Source organism: Marmota marmota, unplaced genomic scaffold (genome assembly GCF_001458135.2).
Source record: "Marmota marmota marmota unplaced genomic scaffold, marMar, whole genome shotgun sequence".
NCBI classification, from domain to species: Eukaryota; Metazoa; Chordata; class Mammalia; order Rodentia; family Sciuridae; genus Marmota; species Marmota marmota.
Window position 1 is genome coordinate 840,780 of NW_025999968.1, and position 27,927 is coordinate 868,706.

Below are 27,927 nucleotides of genomic sequence, written 5' to 3' on the forward strand. Positions count from 1 at the left end.
GGGGGAGGGTGGAGGATGGGAAAGGCAGCGGAGCACAACAGACACTAGTATGGCAATTTGTAAATCAATGGATGTGTAACTGATGTGATTCTGCAATCTGTGTATGGGGTGAAGGTGGGAGTTCATAACCCACTTGAATCAAAGTGTGGAATATGATATGTCAAGAAATTTGTAATGTTTTGAACAACCCACAATAAAAAATAAAAAAAAAAGTTTTTCTTCTCACTTTCTTTGGGGGATCTAAATCAGTTGGGTATAAATTCTGCTGACAGTCATGTATGGCTTTTGGGGCTTATTAATTAAAAAAAAAAAAATTGGCTTGATTCTATGAGAATGCGCCCTCTAGAGGGGGTTTATATTGTTTTTGCCCAGAATTTAGGGATTTGGGCTTAGGCTCTCCAGAGGTTTTGGCTTTATTGCAGTAGTCTCTTAATACAAATCCAGGTCAAGTGCTACTATTGACACGAGGCCTCAGTATAGTCCCAGGGCTCCCGCTTAGGTACAATGACCGCAGCACTAATTTTTTCCAGTTTTCTTTTGGGGTGGGGTGCTTAGGAAGGATGCCCCGGAGAATCTAGCTGGCTTTTCTGTCTGTTTAAGCAGAACCCACTATAATGTTTCATTCAAATCTTTAGTATAAACATAATTCTGTCTTGGTTTTCTATAACAAAAGAAATTAGGATTTTAAAACACTTATTCATTTAATATTAAAATTCCCACAAAAGGAGAAAAGCCCGGAAATTTGGTAGATTCGCAGGTGAGAAGGCCGAAACCAGTCAGGGTGATAGAAGGCAAGTTTATTAACCTCGAAAGGTCAGTTTCCTACTCTGTAAAGGGGGAAGGTTCCAATCCCCTTCCTTGGGCTTTGTGAACATTTGCGGAAATGCAATTTGGGGAGCCCAGCACTTTCTCCACTATGACACAAGTTTTACGATCACCCAGGGCCGAGATGGACATTTCGGTCCCCTTGCTCTCTCCAGCGCCCGGGTGGGATCCGCGTGGCCGCGGGTGGAGTGCCAGACCCGCGAAACACTGGGCAGACCCGCCCCCCAGGCCGAGCGGGCGGGAGGCGGAGCGCGCACTCGGGAGCCGCCTCCCGCGAGGGAGGGCGGTCCCCGGGGCTGGTCCTTGCCACCTCCCCTTTCCCCTGGGCTGTGCTCGCTGTGGCTGCTACATCTGTGAGTACGCGCGGCCTCCGCTGGCTCTGGGGCGCGTCATCCCGGGGAGGCGGGTGTAGAGCAGCGACTGCTGGGTGGCGGACTGGGTCTGTCCCCAGTCTCGGTCTGGGCGGGCGCGCGGCCTGGCTTTGGTGGGGCTGTCCTGCGTCTACTGGAGCAGCGGACCGGACAAGGGGCCTGCGGAGGCCAAGCCTGGCGCGGGGCTGAGGCTCAGGTAACGGCATTCCGCAGCGCACAGCCTCTGCTGCGGGCCCGGGAGGGTAGATGGGATGCTGCCCGGTAGGGAAAGACTCAGGGCGCTGCCCCAGCGGCTCCGCATCACGATTCCTGGATCGCCTATCAGCACCTCTTGCCCTTGCGGGCGTGTTCACCTGAGAACCCCCTCCTCGTCGTTTTCCCTGGGAAACTGATCTCAGCCTGGGGGCCTGTGAGGCGCGCAGAAGTCCTGATCTTTTTCAGGAAGGGTTTGTCACGTGGATTTTAAAGGATTTCAGAGACCTCTGCCCTCAGTCGGGTTCTATTCGGTATCTGTTGATTGGTGCCTCTTGCTGTTCTGTTTTCCTTTAGGTAAGTTATGTTGACTCTAGGCTTGGGGGTGGGGTAAGGCCCAGCGGGATGTATACCAAGGGAAGGCCTTTGGGTTGGTAGCCTTAAGGAGGGTGGGTGTGCACTCTGTTGCAAAGTGTTCTAGAGTGGGTGAGGGATGAGGACATCAAGGCTTGAGGGCACTGGTAGATCTGGCTGTTTGATGAATGGCAGCTGGAAGAAGGTGGAAATTTGAGAGCTGAGAAGACGTGGTTTTTCTCCTTTAAACATTAATCAGCTACTTTTTTTTTTTTAAGGAAAAGAACATGATGATACAAGAAGGTCAAGAAATCTTAGATCGGAATGAATAGGATTCAGGGTTCATGTTGAGAAATTGGTATTCAAAAGAGGGCGTGGAGGACTATTCTGGAACATGGCCAGAGTACTGGAATGTCTCCCTAGGGGAAGGAGATAGTGCTTGTTTGGGTATAGTTTTTGAATTTGAGCTTGTAGAGCAGGTTTAGACTTTGTGGACACTGGAAACTCCATAAAGTTGCAGAAACTCTGTGTCCCTGATATATGCATTTTTGAGAGGGGTCTGTAGCTTTGCTCTGATTGAAAACATCTCTTAAAGAGAAATTTTGAACTGCACTTCTGTAGCCTGAGGGGGAATGAGTAGGGAGGGCAATCAAACCAGCTCTGGGATTACATAAGTATTTAGTATCTACTTTAAGCTGAGCTATTAATATTATGTGCTTTATTAGAGGTGCCTGCAAATAATTTGAGAACTGATTATTTCTTTGAAGATATGTTATTCAGAATGGGAACATCCAAAACAAGTCAGTTGTTGTTTTCTAGTCTTTTAAAAAAAGCCATTAATGAACAATGGTTTCTCAAAGTTGCCTTCATGTCTCAGACATGAATTGAGTTCCTGTTAAAAATATAGATTTCTTGGCCCCAACTTAGACCTTTGAAAAAAAAAAGAAGTAATAATAAAATAAAAAAATTCTAGAGCCTAAGAATAAGCATTTCAAGCCAAGACCACAGGGTTCTCTAGTATTAATTACTGAAAGCCTTTGAGGTTTTTCTTTGAGATTGGGACTTGTTGGGCCCATTTAGAATAGGTTTTCTTAAAGGTTATATGAATGAATTGCTGTTAAACTTTTGTAACTAAAAGTCATGATCCTTCGAATGTGTCATCTTTAAATACATTTTTAAAGAAAAACTATGTAGTCATTTTATCAGAAAAAAATTGTTTTTGTCATAAAAACCCTGGTAAATTAGAAGTTACAGAAGAACCAAGTTTCCCTAATTCATAACTGAGAGATGACTTACTAGTGATTCTTTCTGGCAGTTTTTTATATAGAAGATATGTACCTACATAGATTACAGAATTGGGATTGTACTTTATATACATTTTTATATTCTTTTTCCCCCCACTTAGCACTTTCCCCTATACTTAAGTACTTTCAAATGCCATTTTAATGAAAGCATGTATTCTATCATGTGGATATGCTATAATTAATTACATCAGATCCCCATTGTTAATATTCAGATTCTTTTCCATTTCTGGTTATTTTAGCAAGGTCAACCCCTCTGGTTATTTCCCAAATGACAGAATCAAAAGCTGTTTCAATGAATTTTATCAATCTCCTTTTCACCTGTCTTGGTTTTCTCACATATAGGAAAATTAACATTTCTGAAGGCTCTATTTCCAGGTCCTTTCTCTTATTTCAATAGTTCTCAAACTTTACTGCCTAGAGGAGTCACCTGAGGAGCTTGTTAAAATTGCATTTTCCTGAGTCCCAGACCTAGCTATTTGAATACACAGTGGCAGAGGGTCAGAAGGTGGTGAGCAAGACAGAGAGAGTGCCGTTTATCAGAGATGGGGTCCACTACCCTTTGAAAAGGGTTGGTGTTTGTAAACCAAAGTGAGCTAGTATTGGGGTGAAACTTTTTAATTTAAAATTTTTTCTGAAGATGGAATTTTATATCCATTAATTTTTCTTTCTCTATTAACTTTATCCTGCCTCCCTCTTTTTTTTTTTTTTTTTTAACTATGTCATCTCTTTTAGTAGTTAGGCTGGAATTGTGGTGTGTCCTTAATATATTTCAACTAACATTTCCTAGAAAATCATTCATTATTTACCAAATTGAGCACCTGCTATGTATCATGTTGGTTTGAGGCATTAGGAATACAAAAAACAGTGATTCTCTTGGAGAATTAAGTTAATGTACTCCGTTATATTGACTTGGGATATACTCTGTCTCAGACTTTATTCTCCTTTAACTTTTTATTTTTAACTCATTTTAGACCTACTTAAAGGTTGGGAAAATGATACAGTGTTCACTTAGCTTCCTCTATTATTCTCTATTATTAACCTCTTACATAACCATGGTACATTTATCACTACTGTTAACTAAACAATAGACTTTATTTTAAGTTCAACAGTTTTGCTACAAGTGTCTTTTCTTTTTCTTTTGGTTTTGTTTCCATAGTACCTTGAGTATCCTACATCACATTTAGTTTTTAATTCTCCTTCATCTCCTCCAATCTGAAATAATTCCTGATTTTTTTCCTTGTCTTTCATAATTTTTCCTTTTTTGAAGAATGCCAGTTAGTTATTTTGTGGAATATTTGTTTGATGTTTTCTTATGCTTGTTATGAAGCCATGTGTTTTGGCATAAATACTACAGAAGTGATGTTCTCTGCTTGGTGTGACATATTACCAGTTCACGGGATTAGTAAGTATTGCCACTGGTGATTTTAACCTCAGTCACTTCCTTAAGGTGACATTGTTGGGTTTCTCCACTACAAAGTTACTGCCTTTCCCTTTGTAGTTAATAGCCAAGAGAGATACTTTATGAATAAGCAAATTCTGCTGATCCTCAAAATTTCTTCCTTTAACCTTAGTACACATTGGTGAGTCTTGTCTGCAGTTTGCAATAGTTATTATTGTGATGTTTGCCTAATCATGATTTTTTTTCCATTTCCCACTTCCTTATTAACTGAAAGTTTCCTGTAAGGAACAGCTGCCCTTTCTTTCCTGTTCATTTATTTTGTGATAATTTGTATTAGTACTGACTCATGAATGGTCATTTTATTCTTGGGCTACAATACAGTGCCACCATTATTTTATTGCTTAAATGCTTCTAGTTAGGGCCCTTTGGAGCTCAGTCTTTTGAGTATAGTGACTTGTACATGTAAATAGCTGTCACCATATCCATCCTGTCCACCGCCCAAGGGGTGCATAAGGATCAGGCAGTGATCACTCAGAAGCCTTCTAAGGAGCTATAATTGGGACAGTGAACACCAGAGGCCTAAGGAAGGTAGGACAATGAGTGTGCAAATAATCAGCTCCCAGGAATTCTGCAAGGGTAAGGAGTAGCACTGGTGCCCCAGGGAGTCTCAGGGGAATACCATGTGCCTGGGCCATCATGCCCACTCAGACACCCTGTATCTGCAGACTGATGAGATTGACATAGACATTGGAATGCTGGTTTCGGTGCTCTCAGTTGCTGAATGAAGACCACACCCTTTTGCACTGATGCATGAGTGCTTAGTAAATATTTGTGGAGTTGACGCTTGGTGTCCTTCCTGTCTCCTATGGTACCTTCAGTACTTCTCAATATTTTTCCAGTCTTGTTTCATGTATTCCCCGTGCTTTCAAGTGGGAGTGGGGCTGGCATAGTTAGAAAACAAATGGATTGATCTGGAAAAGATTGAAGTAAACTATTAGCACAAAAAACTATGCTCTGCTTCCCTTTCTGTCCCCTTGGTACCTACCCTGTGCTTAAAGACAGCAGGCACTCAGAAAAGACTGCCTGAATTAAGGGAAGGAAAGACAAAAAATGCAAAAGCAGGATGATTTCCAACTAACTCTAGGGCAGACTTCTAGAGAGGAAAAGGGTGGTGAGTGTTGCCCTAAAATAACTTATGTTGCCTGAATTTTTTTCTCTGCAGTCATGATTCCCCCTGACATTCGGGACAGTTTTTTTTTTTTTTTTTTTTAATTAGTTGCTCAAAACATTACAATGATCTTGACATATCATATATCATACATTTGATTCAAATGGGGTATGAATTCTTATTTTTCCCACATGTACAAATTGCGGGATCACATTGGTTATACAGCCACGTTTATAGAAAATAGCTCTGGGGCTTGTAGTGAGAGTTCATTTTATGGGTAGGGAAACATACTGAGTGGTAACCCCCAGTCGCTTAGCCCATAAGCAGGGGAGGAGGGTGGAGATCTCTCTGGGGAGACACTAGAACAGTGTCTTTGCACCTCTGTTTACTCACAGAAACCAAGGCAATCTCGCTCTTGAACTTCCTTCATGCTGGCTTTTCATACATTTAGTTTCGTGAAGGACACTTAGGCTTATAAAAAGAGGTAGCTGATTATTCTTAACTGGGGTCAGATGTAGTCTCAAGAAGTAGGATCAGCAATTGCTCATAATGACTCCTTGCTTTTAGAATAAGTGCCTTGTTTTTGAACAAATTTCATAGCCTGCAGTTCAGCAATATTAGTTTATGATTATTCATAGCTCTTTACTTTTAGGGTAGGTTTAAAAAAATTTTTTTAAAACAGTTTTTAGTTCATAGCAAAATTGGGTAAAAGGTGTAGACATTTCTGATATACTCTTTGCCTAGGATAGGTTTTTCAATCTCTAAGCCATGCCTCCCCCTCTACAAAATGAGGGAGCTGGACATGTGTTCTTTATGGTCCTTCTTGCTTTTAACATGATAGTAACTGTTATGGTTTGGATGTGGTGTCCCCCAAAAGCTCCTGTGTGAGACAGTGCAAGGTTTGGAGGAGAAATGATTGGGTTATAGCCTTAACCCAGTCAGTGAATTAATCCCTGATGGGATGAACTGAGTGGTAACTGGATGCAGGTGGGGTATGGCTAGAGAAAAATGGTTCATTGGGGGCGTGGCTATGGGATATATATTTTGTATCTGTCAAGTGGAGACCTCTCTCTCTGCTTTCTAATCATCATGTGAGCTGGTTCCCTCTGCTACACTCTTCTGCCATAGTGATCCTGCCTCACCTTGAGCCCCAAGGAATGGAGTCTGTTGTCTATGGATGAGGACCTCAAAAACTGTGAGCCCCTAAATAGACCTTTCCTCCTCTACAATTGTCTGGTTGGGTCCAATTTTATCACAACAGTGAAAAAGCTGACTAAAACAGTAACAGTATGATCATAAATTCCTTCAACTCAATGATTCTTTCAGGGGACTGTGTCTCCATAAATAGCTCTTAGAAAAGCAATGTTCCTGGGGCAAAATTATTCAAGAGGTTTTTATAAAAAAAAAAAAAAAAAAACCAAAAAAACCCAACAACCCTGTATTTAAACTTCCTGTAATTAAGTGCATAAGAAGTTGTCTGATTTGTCCCAGGAACCTAATGACTTACTGTCATCTGCAGGGAAGAGAAACCTCTAGGAAGGCATCTGAACAGACAGGTCCAAGGAAAGGGACAGGAGGATGTGGAGAGGTAGGGGGATCCACTGCAGGAACTTGCATATTGTATATATTGGGCCCACCTCGACATCAGGGGAGAATAGAGAAAGTGTCCGTGTGAATTCAGGATGTGGCAGAAGCGCGGCCTTTGGAACTGAGCACCTGAGCTCGAGCCCCAGCTTTATCCCTTAATTAGTTGATGTGGTCTTAGGGAAGTTGATTATTCTCTCCAAACCTTTGTTTTCTCATCTATAAAATAAGGCAAACCTATGTCTCAAGGTTGAATTGAGAATTTATACAAGTGATTTAACCACAGTGTATGATGGTACAAGTAAATGCACAAATCAATGGCTCTTCTCATTAGCTGTTATTGCCTTCACCATTTACTTCTTGTGATGCCTTCATAGGGCCTAAACACAGGCCATACTTTTTAATTACTTCCTGGGTAAACATGCTCTTTCAAGGTCCATTTATAACATTGTGTTTAAAGAAATGGGTCCCATGAGAACTACCTAATCCCTTCCGAGGGCAGTGCCCCCAGTGATCTCACCAACTCTTGTCTGGTTCTACTTCTTAAAGGTCCCATTGTCTCTCGAGATTGTCACACGGGGGATTATGTTTCTAACACATGAACCCTGGGAGCAAACCACATCCAAACCATGGGAATATATAATACAAATAAATAGTTTTCCTAGATAGGTTTCTTTATTTTGATCCCCATTTTACAGGTAAGGAAACTAAGGCTTGGTTAAGTGACTGACCCAAGATTATGTGGCTGATATGTGGTAGAGCTATAGTTTCTGTCTAAATCCAAACCCCTGATCTAAAATACCACATTGTAGTTCTACCTGTTTTTCTTATTGACCTCCTGTGTTGGGACTCCCTTAGGTTTCTTGCCTTAGATCCAACTCTACACTGGGGGGTGGGCCCTATTCCAGTGCCTCATTGAGAATATAACATTCATTTCCTATTATTAAGCTTTTCTAGCCCACAAGGCAAAAGAACATTGGTATTTTTCTTTATTTTCTTATTGAGTTTGTGTTAGCTTTCTGTTTCTGTGACAAAACACCTGAGAAAATCAACTTAACAGAAGAAATATTTATTTTGGCTCACAATTTCAGAGGCTGCAGACTATTAGCTGGGCCTGAAGAAAGCTGCTCACCTCATGGCCGCTGGGAAGCAGGGGGTAGCTATGGCAAGGGGAGCGTTATTGAGAGGGGAAGGGGGCTGGGTACAAGATATAGCGTTTTAGGGCATGCCCCCAGTGACCCATCTCCTCCAACCTGACCCCACCTCCCAAGGTTTCTACCATCACCCAATAATGTCATCGAATATGAATCCATTGATCCATTTCATCTACTGATGAGATTAGAGGTCCATTTATAACATTGTGTTTAGAGAAATTCCCAGAGGCCACACCTCTGAACACTGGGGATCAAGCCTTCAACACACGAGACTTTGGGAGATCTAACAGGGTCCAAATATGTTTCCATACAAGTTTTTACATTTTGTGAACCCTAAAGGCTGTGCCAGGAAGGAGCAACTAAGGAAGAGAGCCACTTGGGCTGTAATTTAGGCTGTCCCCAGCTCAGAAATGATGCCATTCCCCCTTCTGTCTTTTACCATTTTGTTCTGTATAACATCTGGATGTGGCTTCTCTTCTTGGGTGACAGCCTGGGCAATAATCCAGTAATGTCTAGATGTTTGAAGCCTTCTATCTCTAAAATCTGATACTGTAGTCAAGGTCCATTGGGGATGGGTTTAGTTTGTGCTGAAGTGAATCATTTCAGGATGGGATTTCCATTCAAAGCAACATGTCTTTTGTGATTGCCTTTTATAGATCATTGGAGCAGAACTAATGGGCAGAAGCAGCCATTGCATCTTTTGTTGTCCTTAGTTTGCAGTCAGATCGGAAAAATTTCACTTGAAGCTTCCTCAACTGGATCAAAGCAGAAAGATACATATCACTCATAAAATTAAAGACATGGGCTTCAACCTGCATTTCCACCTTTCCTACAAGTTACGGTTACTGTTGCTTTTTACCTTATGCCTGACTGTGGTTGGATGGGCCACCAGTAACTACTTTGTGGGTGCTATTCAAGAGATTCCCAAAGCAAAGGATTTCATGGCTAATTTTAAGGCCATAGCTTTGGGGAAGGAAGAAACTCTGACTAATGAAGCCTCCATGAAAAAAGCAGAACTTGACAACTGTCCTTATATATCTCCAGACCTCAGTAAGTGTTTCCTTTTTTTCGTTTTTACAAGTACTTTGTAAAATTTTTATTTTAGCTCCAAAGGATATATAGAAAAGTATAAGAACAGATGTGTACTTGGTTAAGTTTCACAAAATGAAGATACCTCTGTAACCTGCATGTAAGTTAATAAATTGAATCTTTTTTTCTTTCTTGATACTAATGTTACAGGTTTGGGCCTTCCAGGAAATTGAGGCAGTATGAATACACACCCCAGCCCCAACCCCAATCCTTGCAATCGAGTCAGAAAGATTTCAGACATGTCACTCAGAGTAACAGGCATGAGTTTATTGAAGGGATAGGAAAAGGGATAGGAGACACTTTCAAGGGAGAGAGTGGGTCCTCTCAGAGAGGAGAGGGACAGTGGGCCTCCCCTGCACTCTAGTTTTATTGGGGATCCCAGAGAAGCTTCCTGCTTGGGTCTGCCTCTTGATTTTTTTTTTTTGCTTCTGAAATTAGGTTTCTTTTTTAGCCTCTTGATTTTTGACTGTCAGCAGGATAATATCAGACTTTTAAGTCCCCACTGCCATGACAACTCTAGGTCACCTTGACCCATACTGATTAGTTCTAATTGGATTCTTAACCATAAATTTTTCTAAGAAAAGGGTCATAAAAATCTCCCCCTTCTGGGTAACTTGGATACCTCTTATCAACATTATTTCAGGCCTGCATTTCTCCTGCAGATACCAGGTAGTTTGCTGAGGAATGTGACATATCCTGTCTACTTAAGCCAGGCAGGGCTGCAGGTTTCTTGGAAAAGAAAGCATGTGGAGGTCAGTACAGTGGGCCCATTTTATAGAATTATTCCCTTAACCTCATGTTCCCATCAATTGCACTTATCTGTTCCTTATCACTGGTGAATGAACCCAGGGGTGCTCTGCCTCTGACCTACCCCCAGCCCTTTTTACAAATCTTATTTTGTGACAGGACCTTGCTTAATTGTCCAGGCTGGCCTCAAACTTACAATTCTCCTGCCTCAGCTTCTTGAGTAGTTGGGATTATAGGCATATACTACCACTCCTAGTTGAAGAAATGGAATCTTCTTAAAATTCCCAAAAGTTTCCATGCTTCTTTCAATCACTAACTTGCTTCAAGATTCTAACACTATTCATGATATTTTTCCTGTTTTTGAACTTTACAAATTGAGGTGCTACATTATGTGTACTCTTTTGTGTTTGACTTCTGTTGCTTAACATAATTTTTGTAAGATCTTTTTACATGGGTGTTTGTGGTTATAGTTTGTTCATTCTCACTGATGTGTGGTATTCCATTATGTGAACATACCCTATTTTATTTTCCGGCCACAAAAGTCTCAGTTGCATATAATAATACAGTTCGTTGATTTGGGCGGTGGCGTGGCTCCATGGGTCTTTCATCCTTCTCCTGAGACCAGTGGGCTAGCCTGGGCATGTTCTTCTCACAGACGAGTAAGTGAAGAAATGCAGGCACACTCGCGCCTCTATGGTGTCACATCTTTTTGACCCAAAAGTTATGGAGCCTAGGAGCAGGAAATAAGTTTTTCAATGTTATCCTTAGTGTTTATTCTTAAATGTCATGTGTGTTTTGATTTCCCTTTGATGTCTTGACTTTCAACTTAAATGCATAGTAAATTGGTTTTAGTGAACACAATAACTTTGAGAGGAAAAAACCTCACTCAGTGATATTTCTCACATGTCTTCATCCTACAGACCTTCAAAGTGCTTCGAGTTCTCCAGACACTTCCTCTGAACCTTTACTTGTATTGTGTTCTTTTTTGAAAATGCCTTTCCTCCATCCTTGTCTGCCTGGTAGATTCCTATTTAGCCATCAGAAATCCAGTTTAGATTTCTCCTGTTCCACAAAGACTTCTGGGACTGTCCTAGCCAGAGCTACTCTTATGTCCCTGTGTGCCCCATTGTGCTTGTGCTTGTTGTTCTGTGGTGAGCCAGCAGGATGTAGTCCCAGTGATCCTTTATATTTCTGCAGTCCAGTTCCCTCCCTGGCCTGTGGTGTGGTTCTGACTCTGTACATATATTTAAAGAACTCTCTGTGGGGTGGCCTAGGGCTCTTAGGGTCTCATTGTTCTTAGCTGCAAATGAGCCTGCAGAGGACCCGTGGGCACCTGTGATCCCAGCAGCTTGGGGGGCTGAGGCAGAGGATCATGAGTTCAAAGCCAGCCTCAGAAACTTGTCGAGGCCCTAAGCAATTTAGTGAGAACCTCTCTCTAAATAAAATATACTTTAAAAAAGGGCTGAGGGCTGGGGTTGTAGCTCAGTGGTTAGAGTGTTTGCCTAGCACCTGTAAGGCCCTGGGTTTGATCCTCAGCACCACATAAAAAACAGATAAATAAATAAAATAAAGGTATTCTATCCATCTACAACTACAAAAAATATATGGAAAAATAAATAAATAAATAGATAGATAGGGCTGAGGAAATGGCTCAGTGGTAAAGTGACCCTGGGTTCAATCCCTGGTATTTAAAAAGAAAAAAAAAAAGTGTCAGACCCTCTGTCTTAGTCTGTGTGCTTGGGTTGCTGTAACAAAATCCCATGAATTTAATTTTCACAGTTCTGGAGGCTTTTTGGAAGTTCAGTATTAGGGTCTAGCACAGTTGATTTTTAGTGAGGGTGGTCTTCTGATTATGTTCTTGCATGGCCTTTCATTGGTCTGCAAATGCATGCGCGCACACACACACACACAAGTGGATGCACACACACACTATACACAGATTGAGATCCAGATTTCCTGTTCTTTTCAGAATGGTATTAATTCCAACAAGGAGGCTACATTCTTATGACCTCATCTGAACCTAGTTGCCTCTTAGAGGCTTCACCTCCAAATACCATCACATTGGGGATTAAGTCTTCAACACATGAACTTAAGAGGGGAGACAGGTATTCAGTCCCTCCATCTTCATTTCAATTGAATCACTGTCTTGTATTCAGATTGATTTGTTACTTCCCTTTAGTCATGGAAAAAACCAACGTGTTGTCATTTTTTTTAATATATATTTTTTAGTTGTAGATGGACACAGTGCCTTTATTTTATTAATTAATTAATTAATTTATTTTTGGTAGTGGTGCTGGGGATTGAACCAGGGCCTTGTGCATGCTAGGCAAACAAACACTCAACCAACTGAGCTATATCCCTAGCCCTATTTATTTACTTATATATATATTTTAAAATATTTATTTATTTATTTATTTATTTTTAGAGAGAGAGAGAGAATTTTTTTTTTAATATTTATTTTTTAGTTCTCGGCGTACACAACATCTTTGTTTGTATGTGGTGCTGAGGATCAAACCGGGGCCGCACGCATGCCAGGCGAGCGCGTACCGCTTGAGCCACATCCCCAGCCCCAATATTTATTTTTTAGTTGTAGTTTGGCATAATACCTTTATTTTATTTATTTTTATGTGGTGCTGAAGATTGAACCCAGGGCCTTGCACATGCTAGGCAAGTGCTCTGCCACTGAGCCACAACCCCAGCCCCCTATTCATTTATCTTTATGTGGTGCTAAGGATCGAACCCAGGGCCTCATCATGCGAGGCAAGTGCTCTATCACTGAGCCAAGGCCCCAGCCCCCAAAGTGTTATTCTTGATGTATGTTCCATTTACAAATTACACAGACTGAGATATGAAAATGAATTACTAAAATATGAATCTACTCAATGTATTTAAGCAGTAAAGTCTTACATAAAGAAGAGATGAGCATTGACACAAATGGAACAAGTACTGGATTAAGAGGGTGACATAAACAGCAATGTCTTAAAATGGTCCCTTTGCAACCTAGGAAAGGAGAGAACTGAAGAAGATGCTCTGGGGAACTGGTAGGGAAACCGAGAGGGACTAAGTGAAAGTGGATACTGAAAGGGCACATGAAAGTTACACAGTGAGAAGGTGAGCAAGTGACATCAAGGGACCAGTGACATCAAGCCAGCCACATGAAGCTCTTTTAAGGTGCAAGAACAGAGGCATGGTGAGGTAATGATGGGGTTTATTAACAGGCCACATGGGAAGCCATTTCAGTGGCCACCCCTTCAACCCTGGGCAGCTCAGTAGCTGTGGGCAGCTCCTATAGTGTGTCTCATGTAACTCTGCTGCTTATTATTTACTTTTAGGGTGTGACTGACTGCTGACTCTTTGTCTCATATGCAGACTCTTCAGGAAGGTTCTTGTGGGTCAGAAATTCTTTTGGTTGTCTTGAGTCTATTACTTATCTGAGTGCTGTTGGGTAGAACCCTAAGGCACTGTTAGATAGTGGAGCCTGACCTAACCATCATGACCAACATCGGGGACAGTCAGAGCAGCAAGGCGTGGTGACTGAGACATAGGAAGGGCCAGTGACTGCTTTGCTCAGAGAGAGATGGTACAACTTTCAAATTTATTGAGGTTTTACAGTCTGACCAGTATATGTGGATTGTTTTTGTTTTTGTTGTTGTTTTAAAGGTGGCTCTGCAAGTGGACCTTATCACAGTTCCCTAAGTAGAACTCTGCCTCCTCTCTTACCAGTCTGTATATAGATCTTGTTAATTCAGGTCAAATGAGGAGAGTTGGCTACCTCAGCCTGATATTTGAAAACTGGCACAGAATTGGTTACCATGGATGGCCTTAGGTTTCATCTGATCAAGTCGTTTCTAGACTCACTGAACAAATGCTGTGCTTGATTGGAAATGTCTGCTCTGGTGGCACAGACGGAGGATTGTTGCAGTGTGGCATATACCAGTCACCACTGGGCCTGGAGGAGGGGCTGCTTTCTACTTCTTTCCAGTGCTCTGCCTTCAGGGGGTTTAGGCAAGAAGTGGACATGAGGCTTTGTCCAAGGGCTTGATTTTGTGTAATGCTCTTGATTTTCAAGAGATTTCACCTTCCTTCTGGAATTTTGAAAAGGAGAAGAAGATAGAGCATATTTGAAGAGTCACTCACTGTAGCTCAACCCTTTGCTCATCACTTGGGTCACCAGCACAGTCTCCATTTCCTACTTTCAGTGGATCATAGAGCAGAATTGATGAGCATTTGTAGCCAGTTCTTCTTGTCCTGTGATTCTGTGGTTATAGTTCTTGATTGAATGAGACTTTAAAATTGTACTAGTATGAGCGAATACTCAGAGTGCTCACTGGGCGCCAGGCAGCAGCCTGAGCTATTCTCCTGTGTTATCTCATGTAAGCCTTTTGGCACTTTGTGAGGTAGCTTCTGTTATGATCTGTGTCCTGTGTTTATTGTAGGAGGCCAGAGCAAGCTTATTTTCAAACCAGATCTCACTTTAGAAGAAGTACAGGCTAAAAACCCCAAGGTGCACAGAGGCCGGTATCGCCCTGAGGAGTGTAAAGCTCTTCAGCGGGTCGCCATCCTCATTCCCCACCGGAACCGAGAGAAACACCTGATGTACCTGTTGGAACACCTTCATCCCTTCCTGCAGAGACAGCAGCTGGAGTATGGCATCTACATCATCCACCAGGTGAGTGGGGTGGTGTGTGTCTGCCCCAGGCCCTGCCTGTGGGCTTCTCCCCCATTTAAGGGCTTTGGCCATTTGATCCCATTGACTGTCTTGGGTAAACTGTCATCAAACTATTATCAAAGGAGAGTTCTCTTACTTCACATCTTCTTGAAAGCAATAGAGGAAATTCTTATCCCAAGAATTGGAGACCACATTCTGGGATATTTTACTGCCCTAAAATGAACCTCTGGATGAAGCCTGTTCTTGTGAGCTCTTCCTATTTAGCCAACACCTACCCTAAGATTTCCCTGAGGCTTACTGGTCCTTCATGATGTTTCCTTCTGCATTTGTTATATACTACATGATGAGATGCTCGACTTTCCATTATTAAGTGTGGCTATTCAGTGGAGATCTAGACAGAGAACTTTGATAGAGTGCCACATGTAAATAGCCCTCAGTTCTGTGACTCTTCACATTTTTGTTTTTTACTTTGCCACTATTTATTTTGTCAGACACATATGTTTAATTTCAAAATTCTTGACTTACGTATTTGGCTTCAAGAAGCATCATTTAGCAGGAAAAACATGTAACTGTGGGCTACTTTTAAAGAGTTTACCTCTGAGATCAGTGGAGTGATTGATTTAAGATGCCTGTATGATATTAAAATTTCGTAAAAGAAAATAAAATATCAGTTTAAATATCCATGTTTATGCTTTTTAGAATCAATCCTGGGCTATCCAAATGATGCTCCTTCAAACCCTTACAAAATCTAAGAATGCATGCAAAATCATTAGCAACTTACTTAATATTGGTTGCAGCTGGTGATATTTGTTTGAGGTAGAACTTTTGATAGCTCAGAGAATTAGCTGTGCACTGTATTCTTTGTGATAACAACTGGAGCTCTAGAAGGTTAGTGTGCTTCTTTAGTACATCCATGTACATGTTTAAGGACTTTAACCAAACTTTTACAATTGTTTTCTTTTAAAATTATTTTTATTCTTAACATTTTTGGCCAAAACTAATTTATTTAATTCTGAGTTCTTAGGATGGCAGCCAAGAGGTGTAACATTATTTTTATGAATGAAAACACGTTTGATTTGTATAATTGTTTTCAGGAAAATGCTCTGGGAACTTCCGAGAATGGCTGGCACTTATTTTGTGATAAACTATTTATCAAATTAGAATATATTTGATCCAATTAGCTGTGAAAAAGTTAATACTGCAAAAAAGTTAATACTGAAATATTAATAGTTAATACAGTTAAACTATATTAAATAGCATTAACTGTTAATATTTCATACCATAGCTTTGGTGATCTTACCAAAGGTCAAACTTTTTACTCAGTGACAAATCTTGACTCTCTTTCTATAAGGCCACTCACCATGAAGATTAGCCTCTGTCATTAGTATTAAAACAGGATTTTCATATAGTAATTCCAAGAAACTTTTAAATAGATTAGAAATATTTGCAGTAACCTTTTCAGTTTATAGGTCCTGACTTCTTGATCCTTTCTGGCAAGCTATTAGCTAAATCTCTTGGAAGCTTAGTGTTGATTCCTCATAGTGGGTAAGATTGGGATCAGCCAAGAGTTAACAGTGAAGCAGTAACTAGGAGCTTTTTATGTTTTTATATCCTTTAGCCTTTAATTGGCGTGACTAGTTTGTCTGAGGTTTTGTAGTTTTAAATGGAATAAATAAAAATATTTTTGAGAATTTTGAGTTTTTAAAAGTATTTTATTGTAATAAGAACACTTAACACAAGACTATTCCTTTAATAAATTTTAGATGTACAATACATTATTATTTGAATTATTTATATTTTGAAACTATATTAAAGAATTTTCCTTGTGACAAAACATATAAGATTTACCATGTCAGCCATTTCTTTTCACTTTTATTTATTCTTGCCCTCTCATCCATTTTAAGGAGGCTGTTCATTGGTGTTAGGAATATTCACTATTGTGCAGGCAGCCCATCTCCAGAACTCTTCACTGCTAGACTGAAGCTCTGTGCCACCATGGACAACTTTTCAGAGTGTTTTTAAGCTACAGAATACGAGTATGTGTGAAACATAAAGAAAAAAAAAAAACAGTGGTCCTTTATTGTCATCACATTTATTCTGTCAGATCTTAATGTTATAAGTATAGTTTTGTGTGTTAACAAGAAAAATACCAACTCCTGAATTGGAGCGGGAGAGGGGAACAATAGGAAACCTTATTCCAGGAGATTTTCATGTTTTAATATCCCTTATTTATAGGCTGGAACTAAAAAGTTTAATCGAGCCAAACTCTTGAATGTGGGCTATTTAGAAGCTCTCAAGGAAGAAAACTGGGACTGCTTTATCTTTCATGATGTGGACCTGGTGCCTGAGAATGACTATAACCTTTACATGTGTGAGGATCAGCCCAAACATCTGGTGGTTGGCAGGAACAGCACTGGGTACAGGTAGGTGGCTCTGCCTGTGGATCGCTGAGGTTGAGTCTTGCCCCGTGGTAGTTAAGGTTGTGTGGAACACAGCATCTGACCATCATTGGAAGACAAGAAATAGGAAAAAATGGTCCATTTTCCTCTAAAGTACAAAATGGGAATCAGAATAAGGAAAAAAAATCCAATAACAACCTTGACAGAGGATCACAGAGACAAGAGGGACAGTGCAGGAGAGAATATAATATAAGTGCTGCAAATGGTGGCAGCTCACCCCAGTGGGACCTTAAAAGCTGTTCCCCATGAGTTTATGTCCTCTGGCAGTTTATCCGTTAATCCCTGACTTCTCCCTTTAGGAGGCAGCAGGATGGTGACCCTTAGGCCAGCTCTGAGGTCTCTTTGTGAGACAGGACATCTCTTTCCAAGCTGCTGCTACTTTCTAGACTTCTGAGGAAAGGTGGGAAAAGGCATATCCACTGAGGCTGAGCCCAGGACACCTAGAACAAGTTCCTTTCTCTCAAAGCCACTATGGGAAGATGTAGCAAGGTGCTACATCTCTTCATCCCTCCCCAGAAGGGGTGGAGCTGCTTTTCAACCTTATTTTATACCAGCTCCTATTCAAGCCCAACCAGGGGCAACAGTAACCAAGAAAATTTCTCTACAAATGAAACCCTGTGCTTACTTAATTGTATACACGCTGCTCCAGCCCTGATGGGAGTGAGTGTGAAGTGGAAAAGGGATCTCCTGATGCCTCATTCGGTCTTGGCTTCCATGTTGTTTTTCCAGCCGAGCTCTCTTACTTTGGACCACTTAAGAGCAATCTTTAGTAATGGTGACCATAGCTGACCTTGCCCAATCCCTGTGTTAGCTAATCCCTGGGATAGAAACAACACCTAGAGTGAGAGCACAGTGTTTTTAAGAACCCAAGGAAGGGTCTTAAGCTTTTCCCAGGACTGTGGCCCATGAATCTGGTAGAATCAATAGGAGCTTCCAGCAGGGTTCCAGACATGCCAGAGAGCAGAGAGCATGGTCCAGCATTGGAGGAAATACCAGGAGTTTGCTAGTATTCTAGAATGAATGACTAGGAGGAGAGGCAAGAGATGTAGGCCTTGCTTAGTCTGATAAGAAATTTGAATTTCCTGTGGAAGCAGTGGGGGAGCTGTTGAAATATGGTTACAGCTGAGGAATGACAGGAAGTCGCTCAGTTCAACTGGTCTTTAATGTTTTGGTTGGAGCAAGGCAGGAGGGAAGACACTAGGGAAGAGGTGCCATGTGCCATATGGGGTAGGGGCAGCAGGGCCAGAGTGCAGGGAGAGAATCACAAGATTTTTCTCTTTTGAGGAACTTGATCTTTATTTCTGAATCTTAGTATATAAAAGTTTTGTTTTGCTTTGAAGAAAAGCAGCATGTCATAGCTGGGCCTCCCCCTCACCCCAGAAGCATGTCACCATCTGTTCACTTATTATGTAGAATTAATGTGATATTGCTGCTTAAATACTGAAGATCTTACCCCAGACAATTGCCAGAGATGATAACCTTAAACTTTCCATCACCCAGTTTTTTCCTGAACAATCACAGGATTGTTTAAGGTTAGTTTTTTAGTTAGTCTTTTTATCACTGTGACTAAAACACCTGCAAAGGACAACTTAAAGGAGAAAAAAATGTATTTGGGGCTTATGGTTTCAGTTCATAGACAACTGACTCCATTGTTCTGGTTCCAAGGTGAGGCAGCACAACATATGGGAAGGGCCCAGTGGAGGAAAGCTGCTGTGCTCATGGAGGATCAGGGGAATAGGGTCAGGAAGCAGAGAGCCAGAGAGGAGAGAAGGAGCCACAGGGAATCTGCACCCTTCCAGGGCTTGGCTCTAGAGACCCACTTCCTCTAGCCGTGTCCCACCTGCCTAGAGTTACCACCCAGACAGTCCATTCAAACTAGGTTATAGCTCTCTCAATTTAATCATTTCACCTTTGAATATTCTTGCATTAACAGGAGCTTTTGGGGGACACCTCATATCCAAACCCTAACAGAGGAGCCTTGGGTTGGGATTCTAAATTGTGTTTTTGTATTAAGCTGAACATTAAAGAAGCTGAGTTCTTGAGCAATCCTGCTGGGAACTGAGGTTGACTTATCATGGATTCCATCAGATGCTACATACTCTAAGACAAAGTCCAGTGTGTGACTCTTGTTGTTTAACTTGCTATTGTACCTGGCCAGACTTTTTTTTTTTTTAAATCAGAAAACCTTTGTTTCCCTATAACTGACAGGTTTTCTTAATGTAAATCAGGTAATTGAATGTGTCCCCCATTTGGTCTGGATGCAAGAAGCTCTGAGCCAAATCTTAGCCCTCTTTTAGAAAATAAAAATTTTATTTGCAGGTCAAAGTTCTGACGTATTTCCTGTGGGTGTGGTGCTGGGCCTCTCACATGCTAGGCAAATTCTCTACCCTGAGCTATATCCTCAGTCCTGTGTTTCTTAATCTTCTATTCTGATTTAGTTTCTTCTCTGGTTCTAGTTTGTCATTTAGATTTTTTTCTTATTGTATCATGTGAAGTACTTCATTTTTGTGGTTAGGGAGAGGTATAGGAAGCAGTATAGGAGGTTACTCCTTCCCCTCTACCTAACCTTTGCTATCCTGGGGGAATATCCCACTCACTGATGCCTGGCAAGTCTGCCTGCAGGCAACCAAGTGTCTGCCCCCTGTTGGGAAGTGTGTGTCACTGCACCACAGAGCTTAAATTACATACTTAACCGTTCTAACAGCCTGGTAAGCATATAGAAGTGGCTTCCCTTGCACCCATGTAAAGGGAAGAAGTTAAGGTAACTTGCCCCAAGTGTCACAGAATCTGATCAAGCCAGAAATAAACCCTGGACTAGCCTTTGGCAAATTTTACTGCCAAGTATTCCTTTGGCACCTGCCTGCTATCTATAAGGACTCTACTGTTATTTTATGACTACATTTTCCTCACCCTGGGCCTTTATAGCCCTTTAAAAATACATAAGCCTGTTGTAGCCTCAATTAAATATTTATACTTTTTCATATAAGAAGAAAAAACAAAAGCAAAGATCAATAAACATGGAGACAGTTGCCACTTTAACAGGAAACTGCAAAACCAAGAGATCCTTACCCTTTCTCCCCCGTCTCCTTCTGCTCTTCCCCACTCCACCTAAGCTTGTCTCAGGTGGACCTCAGGAAACTGTGCTTCTCCCTCCTGTGCTTTCCTCAGGGAGTTCTGGCCACCAGGACATCCCCTATTTTTTTCTGTCTGAATCTTTCTAATGTAGTAGTAACTCTTTCTCAAAACCCTTGTCACACTCACCTCTCTTGCTGGATTATAAACTCTTGGAGGGCTAATGTATCACCATGCTTAACCAACCACCTTGCACATGGTAGACCGTGGTTGTGACAGATTCCTTCCAAAGCATCAATGCCGGTTTGCTTCTTGGTGCCTGGCAGGTTATGCCTGGGTGGTGGTTCTACTAACAGGGTCCTGATGAAGCTGCCGGCTTCAAGTAGTTAAGAACCCCTTCTCAGCCAGACAGAGTCTGATAACCATGGCTATAGTCAATGCTAGTAAGTGTCAATAACAGCCACCTTCTTAGCCCTTCATTTCCTTTTGTTTATTTTAGGTTGCAAAAATGCCATTTCCCAGAATTTTAGGTTGGAGTCTGTTCTTATCATGAGCTAAGCAGGGTTCCATCTGTATGCAGAACATAGAAACAAACAAGTGAGCTGCAAACTAGCTTTCTGATACCTGACTTTAGATGGCAAGTGTCTATGTATTTATTGTTTTTTTTTCCCTTTTGGCTTTTCTTCTTATCTGGAAAAACATCAATATTTATTTGATCCTGGAACTTTTGAATTGAAGTGAATTAATTAGAAATCCTTCATGTTTTATCTTTTTATTCAGGGATGGCCAAGTTACTGAGTTGCCTTCATTTGCCTCTCTGACTTGTTACAGTGTTATACTTAACGGTTATTTTTATTCTCAGATTTGCTAATTTGTCCACTGATAAGACATGAGTCCTACATGACTGGAAGGTGCTCACTGACTGTTGTCTTCTGGTCTCCTTCCTGGGTTTTCTCTCTTTGCCTTTTACTTGTCAGTATTCCCAATGGTTCTTCAGAGTTCACAGCCCGCAGTTCCACCCTTCAAGCTCTTCCCAACACTGCTTTGTCTTTGGGTGATCCTCTGTCTCAAGCACTACCTGCTGCTAGCTTATTTCTAAAGCAAAACTGTAGCCACCTGCTCTCTTGTGAGCTTCTACCCTGTATCCTTGCCTACTGGCAAAAGCTCCAGGGCTATCTCAACTTCTATTTGTCCAATACATAGTTTTCTCTCTTCCTCTCAAAGCCAAATTGTCATTCTGTGTGCCCTATTTTCATAAAAGGCAGTTATCTTCTACCTAGTTGCCCAAGCCAGAAACTTTAGGGATGGTAGCAGGGTATGTTGGGTTCTCTAGGAAGCAGACTCTGAGTTGGAGATTTGCAGAGTATGTACATACAGCGTGTGGGTACACACTGTCTTTTGCTCTCCACTTGTCCCCTGAAAGAGTAAAAGTAAAATTTATATATATTTCCCCCCTCCTAAATCCTGACACTCATTCATGCTGAGCCTGGATGTAACATCAGAATCCTTCTTAACTGAGTTCCCTTAGCAGCCATTATTGTTTGCTGGGTTATTGCATGAGATGAAATCTGTTGTCTAGATCTGATGTTATGGTGCACATTTAGGTATCTCTACAGAGCTCTGTACACAAAGGTATGAATAACTGGTGGGTGGCACTTTGCTTAGTGAGCAGAGGTGAGCACATGTCTAGACAGAGGAATGAAGGCATGATAGGAGGCCAGGAGGCTGGGCGGTGGACATCAAGCAGGAGTGGGTGGGACCTGAGTGTTCCTAGAAGGCCCACCCTGAAATCAAAGACCTCTGAAGCATCTGTGGGAAATAAAAGGGCTTTGTACTAATGTTCTTACCTTTTATCTTCTCTTTTACTCCAGGTTACGTTACAGTGGATATTTTGGGGGTGTTACTGCCCTAAGCAGACAGCAATTTTTCAAGGTGAATGGATTCTCTAACAACTACTGGGGATGGGGAGGCGAAGACGATGACCTCAGACTCAGGTGAACAACAGAGAAAGGTCCCCTTCAAGGGGCTCTACTATCAGTGGTGGCTCTGGAAGTCTGCATTTATGTTTAGTTCCTACAGATGCCAGTCCAGAAGGGCAAGAGGCTGCAGATTTGCACTTAAGGGTTGACAGAGCACGGAGGGAGGGCAGGATAATCCAAGCTTTTTGCCAGGGGCATCTTAGAAGTGAAGGAAGATGGTTTATTCCTGTTTGGGCTGTAGAAATATTGGTGGAGGGCTTTGAGTCCTCATCAATGGTTGCAACAGTGAATGAGGGGTACGACACTTGCAGTCTGCAGTGTAGAGAAGGGCCTGTTATAAGCCTTGTGCTTTTTCTCAGACCTCAGGGGAGCCTGACACAGTTCTCAGTGTGCAGAGCAGAGAGTATCAGTAGCCTCTGAGGAACCCTGCTCTCTGTAGTAGGCAGGAATGTCTTTCCTCTCCTGCATGCTGCAGGGACTGCTGATGGACTGGCTTGCAGGATTGATTCCAGGCTGTTGGAATTACCCTCAGATTCCCTCAGACCCCTTTCTGCTCTAGGGGGCTCATAGGGAATATGCTCAGGGTGTCTAGACTCCTCTCTCACCTTGGGTTTTGTGGCCTGATGGTTAGAAGTTTCCCTGCCTCCTAGAAATCAGTAATTATTAAAGAGCCTGCAGCCAGTATATTAGACTTATAATCATGGGACCTTGCTGGCTGACAGGAGACCCCTTCCCTCCTGCTGTTGCCTCTTGGAAAGGAAATTTCTAAGCTGAGGTTCTGAATTAATAGATGTGTGACTATCAGAAATTTTCCATTGCTTTGATATGAAAAAGCTGGAGTCTGCATGCTGGCCTTGTTCCCATATCTAGGCTGAAGGCCTCTGGTGTGTTTTTGGCAGCGGGGGTAGATTCCCTGACTAATGGCTCTGTGGCCCTACCCATGGGCAAGTGTGTGATCATGGCTTATGACCTGGACGGGGGTGCCTGCTAGATTTCAGGGCAAGAGAAGCAAGGGCTAGAGGTAACCAGTACCCATTTTTCCCCCAAATCCATTTCACTGCCCAGCTGGTTATATACCCTCACTGCCTCTTTTCCTGCTGTTCCTCAGCTTCAAGGTAGAGGGGAGCCCAAAGTTTTGGTTTCATTCAATAAGAAAAAAATATCATGGCTTTCAGAATGATTCTCAACTAATGCTGTGCATAAACCAAAATGACTTGAACATAAAACTTGGTTGAGTTTTTGTTTGTTCTGAGAGAGGGTCTCACTCTATTGCCCAGGCTGATTTCAAACTCCTGAGCTCGGGACCCTGAAGCCCCAGGGTCTATAGACATATGCTACTGTGCCTGGTGCTTCGGGTTGAGAATTATTTACTAATTATTTAGCACCACCTTTTCTTGCTCTTACATGAACATTATAGTTTGCAGCTCATGTTCCATATGAATTACATTATGTGAGTCTTTCAAATCAACTCCATAGAGAGGCTATCATTTTACAGATGATGAAGCTGAGACCTGGAACAGTCAACTGACTTACTGGGGTTATACATAAAAGGGTCTAGATTTGAACCTAGGTTTGTGGCTTTAACAGTCATTCCTTTCTTGGTTAAAACAAGGTAACACTAATTAGGGATCCTAAGATAGACTTGATTCTATTCTTCAGGTCCCTATTTATTTAATAAATAGTTTTTGTTTGTTTGTTGTTTTTTAATGATTAACTGTAAATTGATACATTTCCTGTGTGCCCAGTAGTGAATGTTCCGTGTCATTATTTCATGGGCTTATTGCATGAGGGTCCACTATTATAAGAAACTCTGAAATATTTTAAGTGTTGTGCCTTTTTTTTTTTTTTTTGATGCCCAATCAAGCTGTTCATGTGAATTTTCACAGGTGATTTTTTTTTTTTAAAGTGCTCTGTGGTTGATAAATGGGATAGATTTTTTTTTTTTTTTAAATCTCCTCTGTTATTTTTCTAGGGTTGAGCTCCATAAAATGAAAATACTACGGCCAAAGTCTGAAGTGGGTAAATACACGATGATCTTCCACACTAGAGACCAGGGCAACGAGGTGAATGTGGAACGGTAAGCCCTAGATTCACGTGCCTGGCGACCTGCTGGCCCAGTCCCTGTCAGTAGGACTGTGCTGAATTGGATCAGATAAGCCAGTTAATTTTGTTAAAGGCTTTTTATTAACCAAAATTTCAGACAAAAACAAAAGTCAGGAGAAGAGTACATGGTATCCTCACTTTGACAGTTGTCAATTCATGGCCTCAGCTCGTCCCCCTCTGTTTCCTCCTCCTTTGGGGTTCTTTAGAAACAAATTTACAGGTGTTATAGCCTCTTAGGTGTAAATACTTCATTGTACATTCTCAAAATATAAAGAGTTGTTTTTTAAAGAACTATAAGACCATTATCACACCTAAAATAAAAGGAACAGTACTTCCTTAGTATCATCAAATGCCAATCTGTTCTCAGTATTATTTTATAAATACTTAAAAAACAATTGATTTGTTCAGTTCAATATCTAGACAAGGTCCACTTTGCATTTGGATGTTTTTTTTTTTTTTTAATCCAGAGGTTCTCTCTCCCCCTCTTCTCCTCCCTCTCCTCCTCCTCCTCCTTCTCTTAATACCTTACAATTTATAATTTATTTGTTTATCATACAAGGTCATTTTTTCCGGTAGAATTTTCTACATTGTGGGTTTTGCCAGTTGCATTCTGGTGATATAATTTAATATGTTCCTGTGACCTCTGTATATTTTCTTATAAGTGGGGAATTTTTCTAGGTTTCAGGAAACTTGAACTGATTCTGAATATTAGTTTGGGGGAAGAACACTTTATCCATGGTATTACCTCCTTTTTATGATGGGAGGATTGATCTGTGGGTTCAGGTATCGTCAACCTGGTCCCCTAATTGTGAGATTGCTCGTCTGTTTGTCATCTAGTGAGCTTCAGCACCACTGATGCCTGTTGCCTAAATGTGTGACTTAATCAGGGGTTGTAACACTTTAATTCTGTTATTCCTTCAATTATTAAATTTTTTTCAGAGAAGGACTTGCCTTCTTCATCTGTTTGAGTATGCTGGAGTACAGTTTTATAGGGAAGGCAGAGTAAAGGGAAAGAACCAAGCCTTGATTTATCATTTTTCAGAATAATGAGATGGTTCTCTGGCATCTTTCAGGATGAGATTATTGTTCTTTTTGATACTCAAGTTGTCTCCTCTTTGTCCAGTGTGATCTTCTCCAAGCTGACTCCTGAATCCTCTTGACAGAATCACGGCAGTCTTTGAGAGTTTTTTGCCCTGGATTCCGGGGAGGTGAAAGATTCTAACCTCATTTTTGTTCTTTCCTGCCCTAGGAATTAGCCCTTTCACCAAAGAATCCTGGCAAATAAGACAATTCCTTTTGTGGCTCTGATTGAGGAGTTTTTATTTCTTTGTTCAGATTTTTTCTCCTAGATTTTGGAATAGTATTAAAGGGCTTCTTGCCCACTTTTAAAATCTGTCATTTAACAAATGTCACCTAGTGAGCTATTTTGACTTTCCTGTCTTTACAGTCTTTATCTATTGATGTGAATTTTTTTCATTATAAAAATTAATTATTGAATAGTTACAAAATAATACTTATAAATTATTTGAAAAGTGTGCACATTCTTGATACTTACCCTTGATGTATGCCCATGACCTGTGTGGCCTCCCTAAAACCATGTCGTCCCTCTTCACACCCACCTCTGCCCCAGGTGACACTTCTTTGAATATTTGTGTTCGTGATAATTATTTTGGCTTTGTTTCTTGTTTTTTTTTTTTGTTGTTGTTGTTTGTTTTTGTTTTCTCTCATGTTCGGGAACAAATGGTTGTTCACTTTTGCATCTTCTTCAACTTTTTGTAAATGAAATCACACTGTGTTTCTTCCCCCTTAGTTTCAATCCCTGTCCCTATTGTTGCTTTTCACTGCTAAACTCCTAGAGACTGATTATTCCATTCACTGCCCACTCCTCCCACATTCCTCAGCTCTTTTGAGCTTCTGTGCACCTTACCCAGGTGGTCACTCTGCCTGGAGTGTCTTCTCCTTACCTTTTTAGTGAATCTCACCTCTTTTAAGCCTGACTGAAATTTGCAGTCTCTACACCGCCCCCCTTCCCAGATTTCCATTTGAGTTCAGGAGCTCATTCATTCATCCTCCTGTACTCATATCCTTCCTTTTTTGGAGACATAGGAAAGCTCTGTACCTTCTCCACCTACAGACACAAAACTTTCCCAACAATGTTGGAGGGTTCAGTGATCCTCTGAAGCTCATCCAAAGACCTTTTAGGAGTGGGTGACCTACATCCTGTTGTGTTAGTGGTCTTTGTAAATCCTTTTGTCCTGTAGACTGGGGCTTACTGAGGGCAGCAACTCTTTGGTTCTCAGTGTCCTATGTGGGGTCTGACAAGTGAATACATGGCTATTATTGCTGTCTCCTATTTTGAATGGGAAAGACAAAGTTGTTTTGCAGTAGGAAACCCAACAAGTGCGGTAATTTGTAAGAATACTTTTGCCACATTTTGGGGCAAGGCAAAAAGCAATGGAGACATATGTTAAATTCTTTTTTTAATCATTCACATTTGTTCTTGTCTTTAGGATGAAGCTCCTACACCAGGTGTCACGAGTTTGGAGAACAGATGGGTTGACGAGTTGTTCTTATAAGTTGCTCTCTGTGGAATACAATCCTTTATATATCAACATCACAGTGGATTTCTGGGCTGGTGCATGACCTGCATCTTTTGGTGACATTTGAAAGAACTGATTATTTGATTTTAATGATTTTGGCCTAGAGACTTTTCTTGGTAGCACATAACAAGAACATGTTGCAGCTAAATATTGGGCCGAATTTTTTTCCTTTTTGTATTTTCTTCGCAGAGCTCCTAATGATGTGGAATGTAAAACCACTGTAGCAAGACAGTTTTCTTAGTTGTTTGATCATGAAGGTTAAATATTATAATACAGATACTTGAAGGATTAAGTACAAAAATGTCTCAGAGTATAGTGGAGTACCTGAGAACTTTGGTTGAAGATTTATTTAAGCTTAAAGTGTTGTATTATGAGATACAAGGCCATAGGAAATAAGATTTCTGATGTCTCAGAGATCTAGAATTGTTCTCATCCAATATAGAAAGGTACGGAGATGTGTTTCTGTTAGTCATTTATTCTGCTTGGTCACCTGTGAAGTGGTGGATCCTAGGGGAGAAGAAGGCCACAGAGAAAAGGTGAAGAATCAAGAGGTGGTGAACTTGAGATTGAAGAAGTGGCAGGAGGACATGGTGTCAGATGAACTGGCTGCAACAGCTGTGCTGGCCACCACCAATACTCCACAGTGGATCCCACCCCCTAGATGCACCTTCCAGGAAGAGTCCAGGAGAACACATTATCTACTAGTTTTTAAACCATTTTTGTAAAATGATTTTGTACATGTAGGGTATGAATTACCAGTTTATAAATTACATGTTAACTAATAATACATCTCTGAAGTAATTCTCTAGTAAAATATGAAAAAGCTTTGGGTGCTCAGTCTTGTTTTTTACTGTCATT

The 27,927-nt window shown here is 41.1% G+C and overlaps 1 protein-coding gene across 4 annotated transcripts; it reads left to right on the top strand.

The window, feature by feature from the left end:
- Positions 1-1,157: 1,157 nt before the first annotated feature.
- On the top strand, positions 1,158-27,894 carry B4galt4 (beta-1,4-galactosyltransferase 4). Of its 4 annotated transcripts, XM_048803267.1 has the most exons (8): positions 1,194-1,392; positions 1,638-1,745; positions 9,008-9,401; positions 14,624-14,856; positions 17,092-17,279; positions 22,259-22,381; positions 24,339-24,443; positions 26,980-27,894. In XM_048803267.1, the coding sequence occupies exons 3-8, from the start codon at positions 9,152-9,154 to the stop codon at positions 27,110-27,112; spliced, it is 1,032 nt and encodes a 343-aa protein (XP_048659224.1). In that variant the 5' UTR covers positions 1,194-1,392; positions 1,638-1,745; positions 9,008-9,151; the 3' UTR covers positions 27,113-27,894. The 4 variants fall into 4 exon arrangements, 3 of the variants coding, with proteins under 3 accessions (XP_048659225.1, XP_048659224.1, XP_015333971.1); XM_048803268.1 differs by lacking the exons at positions 1,194-1,392; positions 1,638-1,745 and adding an exon at positions 1,158-1,178; XR_007347663.1 differs by lacking the exon at positions 1,638-1,745 and having other exon boundaries at positions 1,191-1,392; positions 22,259-22,319; positions 26,980-27,024.
- Positions 27,895-27,927: the final 33 nt, after the last annotated feature.

Excerpts from the sequence above, each read along its gene's own strand:
- B4galt4 (XM_048803268.1), top strand. The coding sequence starts at position 9,152 with ATGGGCTTCAACCTGCATTTCCACCTTTCCTACAAGTTACGGTTACTG. Across the intron at positions 22,382-24,338 it reads GACGATGACCTCAGACTCAG|GGTTGAGCTCCATAAAATGA; the intron begins GTGAACAACAGA and ends TTATTTTTCTAG. Across the intron at positions 24,444-26,979 it reads AACGAGGTGAATGTGGAACG|GATGAAGCTCCTACACCAGG; the intron begins GTAAGCCCTAGA and ends TCTTGTCTTTAG.